Source organism: Merops nubicus, unplaced genomic scaffold, assembly GCF_000691845.1.
Source record: "Merops nubicus isolate BGI_N331 unplaced genomic scaffold, ASM69184v1 scaffold4771, whole genome shotgun sequence".
In the NCBI taxonomy this organism is placed as follows: Eukaryota; Metazoa; Chordata; class Aves; order Coraciiformes; family Meropidae; genus Merops; species Merops nubicus.
In genome coordinates this window covers 78,215-84,490 of record NW_008586071.1, presented here as the reverse complement: position 1 = coordinate 84,490, position 6,276 = coordinate 78,215, and the positions used below count along the sequence as shown (strand labels likewise).

The 6,276-nt window shown below is 35.2% G+C and overlaps 1 protein-coding gene across 1 annotated transcript in view; it reads right to left on the bottom strand.

The window, feature by feature from the left end:
- The window catches only part of LOC103780828 (potassium voltage-gated channel subfamily H member 8-like), a gene marked incomplete at its 3' end in the record, with an annotated part of 76,978 nt that overhangs the window by 2,763 nt on the left and 67,939 nt on the right, over window positions 1-6,276 (bottom strand). Inside the window, exon 7 of the mRNA XM_008948520.1 lies at window positions 4,200-4,397. Within this exon, the coding sequence (XP_008946768.1) occupies window positions 4,200-4,397 (198 nt within the window). The remainder of the gene's footprint in view (window positions 1-4,199; window positions 4,398-6,276) is intronic.

Here is a 6,276-nt window from a genome sequence, read left to right as displayed (position 1 = left end):
GAAAGAGATGAACACATGTAGGTAAGCATTCTCAGGAAATCATGACAAACGGTATGAAAACTGGACTCAAATATTCTGCTTAGTGACCACATAGAATGTAACAGACTTCAGAGTACTCATGTAAATAAAAATAATTACTTAACGGCCACCATATGTATTGGAATGACATTGCAGACAACATTTTGAGATTTATCATATTCTGGGGATTGAGATGTTAAAAACAAGCAGAAAAAAAAAACATTGTAAAACACAATTCATGTTAAAAAAAAACCAAAAAACAAAACACCAAACAAAACATTCCCTGACAAGCTGATTTTTTATGTTCCTTGAGAAGGTCAAATATGGTGTGATGCTGTTTATCAGAAAGTTCTGACATCCGGGAGTTTGTCTGCAATTAGAAACTGGTTTGGGAATAAAAAGACCAGAAAAAAAATTTGAAGATATGCTTACAGAAACAGTTAATCGGGGTTTGTCTGGTCAGAGATGTACTTCCTGATTATCAGTGGGAAAAATCACTGCTAGATTGCCTGGCATGTGATATCGATCTGAGGTATATAATATACACGTTTACAAATTGTTTATTGAAAAAACTATTAAAGAACTTGATTATTACTCTTAAGGGATGTCTACCTTTATAGTGCTTGAAAGGAAGCAGAAGACTCCTTGGAGAGGCAAAGGAATTGGTTTATAAACAAGACAAACAAGATGTTGTTCTTGTAGCGCAATTAACAGAAGTCCAGTGTGTGAAGAGAGACAAGGGGGAACAAAAGGAGGAAAGGATACTTTTTGGTGGTCAATAAGACTCTTACATTGTAGAAACAGGCAGAAAATTCTTTAGTTTGGAGTGCTGAAAATTTTTACAGGCTGAGTAAAACTCGAAGGAGCTAGTAAAAGTATCCGTCTTTATTTTGAAGAAACTGCAGAAAAACAGACAAAGGACTGCAGTGTGATGTAGTTTCACAATACAAAGGTGGTCCAATGATATGATTAAATCAATACAAGTCCTTTGGTAGAAGCTAAGTGAAAAGCATGGCAGAAAGAAAAGGCTCAGATATGAATATTAGAAACAAAACTGAGCATCATTGAAAATTTAGTTCTAAGAATAACCAGCTGGTTCAACTAAGCTGAATAATCAACACCATCATTTGTTCCTGATGGTGCAGTGAATTTGTAAGTCATTAAAGACAGAAGCTTGGGCAACAAAATGTGAGGGACTGTTATAAAGCTAGATACAGAATATCATAATAGGAAGATGGCAGCTAGGGTTGAAACAATTCAACCAGACATAGCTAAATAAGCTAAAGAGATAGTGTAGCCTCTTTAAGGATGTGACAATCTGTTTAAAGAGAGGGGAAGGATAAAGTATTAGGTGGTGTATGGATGCATCTGTAAAAATCACTTGTGATATAAGTCTCCCGATAAGCTCCACAATAAGGAGCTGGACAGTGTAGAGATCTATCTGATGTCATTATAGGCACAAATATAATAAAAAATGTTATTGCTATGGGAGAATCTGTCTCTGCATATGTACATTGGAAGACAGCTCCTAATGATGATGACAAGTTATTCTTGGCTGTGATAAGTGTTAGTTTTCTTTATCAGATGATCACAGAACAACTCTACTTTCTGTAAGAAATCTATTAATGCATTCTTTAAAACCAAATAGTACAAGCTAAAAACTTCTAGGAACTGTATTTCATAAAATGGCCTTGATCTTAATGGGTACTCTAAGTTACATTTATGTTGTTTAGGGAACAGAGGTTCCAGAAAGGACTGAAGCTACTAGAATGGGTCTCCAGTCTCATAAATATAAACCTGCACCTTCTCTGTTAAAAAATAAGTAGAGAATACAAGACAACACATGGTAATGGGCAACTGGAGGAGAACAGATCTGATTAATATTTTACAGATACAGGGTATCCTAGGAATTCTGATTAAATTTTAATAAGTAACTTTTCTTTCCAACTTGAAGAAGAAATACTGTATAGAATAAGAAGTTTCATCTTCACAATATTACTTGCGTAAATTATAATTTCAAATTCATGCAAAACATAAATTATTAAAAAGGCAAGTAAAAATCAAACAAGACTATTATAAGTTATTTATCTGTTAAATTAGCAAATTCTTTTTTCCCCCTTGTTTTAACTTCTTTAAGGTTGCAATAAATTTACTTCATTGTTTTCAATTTGCAGTGACACATTAAATAGGTACAGATGAACTACTGATAAATTAAATCGTGCTATCTGAAACACCTGATATTTCAAATGCTAATGGATTGGTTTAAAAAATATTGAAAATTTATAAAAACTTTTCTCAAGACATCACTTTCCACTAGGGAATTTTAAAATTAAATACCATCCAAAAACTATACACCAAAACTTGTTTTAAAAAATAGAAAGGTATTATGTCCTGAAGTATAGAGTGTTAGTACTTTATTCCTAATAGAATTTTCTGAAGTATGCTCACCTGTCTGTGCTGTATGATGTTAAGTTACCTTCATCTGCTGATTTTCTTAAATAGCATCTAAAATAAATTTCCTTAAGCAAGTAGCTGCAAACAAGCCTGCTCTGCTGTCTTACCTGGCTATATCTTGTTTACTGGGCCCTCCAAGACATACAGTGATTCTTGGACCTGCTTGACTATGAGTAACTTTGCCTTTCAGTTTTCTTCTTGCTACATACACTCCATTAGTTCTTCACAATTTATTCAGTGCACAAGCATTAGTTCTACCACTCAATAATATAAGAAATGAAAAAGGTATTGCTGTAACAGGCCTAAATAAAAGTATAGGATGCTTTTATATTTTACTCTATTAAGTTGGTGAAAGCTCTTCCGTATCAAAGTGAATTAAATATTTATCAGTATGTTACACAGGATATCTCTTGACTTCTTGATGGAAATGAAAACTCCTTCCTTCACTCCAATAGATATTATGTAGTAAAAGTCCCAAAGCACAGAGATCACATTATATTTTAAAACTACAATTTTATGTTACCAACAAAAGCAATTAATGAGCTACTGGTGGTTTTGTACCATTGTCAAAATCAAAACAATATCGTTCTTGGATGATTCATTATATTATTGTCACTCATTTCCAGGCCTGTGAAAAATGACAGTAATTCATTGAGCACTTCTTATACCACTTGATGCTGTAAATATATGGTTTATTGGTTATTCATTGTGTTCCCTGGCTTTCAAGTGTCATATTGCCAATTTATTTTTTCCCAGGAAAATTTATGCTGCAAAGCTAAGAACCAGTGCTTTATGGCTAGCCTTAGACAAATACCTATTAGTATTTCCAGCACAATTAGGTAAGCAGTGATTTCCTTTTACTCTTCACACCCACTGTGACATCTTTGAGTTGTATGATGCACATACTATGAAAGCACAGCTGATATTTGTGGGGAGGAAGATGAAGGTAAAGTGAGAGTTGAAGGTACTTTCCCTAGCACTCATGGCTTATCAAGCTCTTTAAGTGCCACCAAGTCACTGGCTGTGCCCAGGTGCCTCAGCAGAAAGAAGGTGACCATAAATGAGCACATGGCTTTCCCCAACAGTACGGGTAGGCAATTAACATGAAAATAATACTACTAAGAGCTCCAAAACATGGGACAAAAGCATTGCATTTTGATTCTAATCCAAAGCAATGATGTGATAAAATTTACTTAGTGACAATTATACCGCTTTTTGTTTATGGTAAGTGTTACTGAAGGCTCACCAAACAGTTCTCCTTGCTCTGTTCTGCCTCCATTGCTTTCTCTCTGGCTGGTCCTTCAGATGGGGATAGACACCAGCTCTCAGTCAGGTTCACCTGTGGGATGCCCTTTGCCATCATTCCCAGGGCTGCTCTGGGGACTGAACTGGAGCTCAATGTGCACCTATTACCCACCTGACTGGAAAAGTGCCTGGCATGTAACTAAAGTCCCCTGGCACATGGCTGGGCCCCACTCATCGACAAGAAAGTGAGTTTGTATTTTACTGTGTCACAACTGTCCTTTGTTGTGAAAAGTGATCAAAAGGTTAGAAGTATGTCTGCTTAAGAGAGTTTATCTAGTCTAAATCCAACAAAGTCCTTTTCTTCTTTTCTGTTTTATTTTTTTTAAAAGACACTTAGAAAAATGTCAGCTTCTATTTTACTTGTCTCCATTCCTCCCCTTGCCCCCCCAACATTTTACATGATGCTTAGCATTTGTACCTACCCCCAATCAGCATTGTGCATATGGAGAAGATCTTTTCAGCATCAGTATTGGCTGAAACGTTTCCAAATCCAACACTGGTGAGGCTGCTGAGGGTGAAATACAGGGCAGCTATATAGGCACTTCTGATTGATGGGCCTCCTAGTGTGTTATTCTCATAGTAAGGAGACTCAATACGTTTTCCTAGCTCATGAAGCCAACCTGAGAAACAAAGCATAAAAAGAACTATTAAGAAATGCTGACATCATGAAAGCTACACATTCTGTAAAACAAAATTATTCTTAAAACCCCCACATATTTAGAAGACTGCATTTTTCACATATTTCCAAGAATAAAAAGAACATTAAACTGTAGGAATTTATACAGCACATTAAGTATTGTGTCTCTGGAGTATTTGTTTTTATGCAAGATTATTTATTATAAGAACTGTATTTCTGTATGGAAATCAAGTGGTTTTGAATTGCATATAACAGGTCTAATTAGATAATTCACAAAATGCATTGAGGCATTGAAAAGAAAAAAAATCATCACCTAGTAACACTGCAGCAAGAATGCAACATCAATTTGATTCTTTCCATTAATTAATGCTTGGAAAGATTTTACAGAGTCTAAGACTAAATTGTTATAATAATAATTACACGTTTAGAGCTTTTCACGTTTCTTTTTACAGTAGAAAAAGCTCAAACAACTAAACATCACTTACAAAACAGAATTAATTTTCAAAAGATGCTTCAGTAAGTATTTTCTAAATTGTTCATTTAATCTTTCCTTTAATTTTGCTAAATGAGTCCCTAGTGCTAGAGAAGTAGAATTAACTACTGCCTTACAGATATTTAAAAAAATACAAGAAGCCAAGAAAAACAAAACAATACAAAACAAAAACAAACCAGGAAAAAATATGCAGTTCTTCTTCTGGAAAAGAGAAAGAAATTATGTGAATTAATTGCATAAAAACAATGCTTCACAAAATTCAAGGTAGAAAAAAAAATATCATTTTTTACGCCCAGTTTTGCCTGTTAAGCAGTTCGCTTGGGAGACTGGGAGTCTTTCCTGGATAGTCAGGGGAAATAAAACAAAATACAGTATTCCTGGCAGGCAGAGTTTTATTTTAGAAAAATTCACTGGAGTTCCCTCTGTTGTAAGCTGAGTACTGACAGACTGAATCACTTCCTGAAGCTTTTTCTTTATCCAGTCAGCACCTATTTCTTTGTTTTGGATGAATCCAAGCACAAACTGGAGGAAATCTCCTTGTACAGGCTTTTTTCAAAAGTAGTGGGTACATTTAAAGTATCTCTCCTAGCACTTTGAATTAAGTCGGGGAAAAAGGCTTCAAGAACTTGCAGCCTACATGAGACCTGTTGAGCCATGGCTGCGACCACAGGGGGCCTCAGCTCCATCATCTCTTGCATGAGCATGTTTCTTCCTACAGAGAAAGCTAAGCCAGAAGGGCTGGATAATGACAGAGTGAGGTATAGCCATGACCCTGCTGACCTACTCTATGCATGCCAGTGAATGTAATCAAAAGCGTAAATGAAAGTGCTCTGCCTACTTATAAGGTGGCAGTACTGAGTGTGCTGGCTTACCTTGCCAACAGATGAGAAAGCATATGAAAATCTCCTTGATTTTGCCTTGATAGAATTAATCACATGAGGCTATTTTATATTTGTGTCTCCTAATTATCTAAAATGAATGAAAAGTAAAACAAAAAAATTTAAAAAAACCTAACTGAACTGATACTGGTCCTCTCTCTGTGCATTATTGGATTTTTTGAGATTACACGACATGTCCCAACAATAACAATCCGCCTTTTGTATTGTGGATTTCATTTCCATGCTCATGTTAGAGAGTGTAATCCCACACATGAAAGAATAACAAATAAAAACCTAGGAACTCTAACAGACAGTAGAGGGAGTTAAAAAAATCCATCTAAACTCAATATAAATAAACACAATCATCAAGTTCAATGTCAGGTTTTGAAAGTATTCTAGTGCATACAAAGAATTGCAAAGTGAAAACATATGAAGCAAATTATTTAAAATAAGTGCAACTGATGTGTGAATATTGAGATGATTCCTCTTAG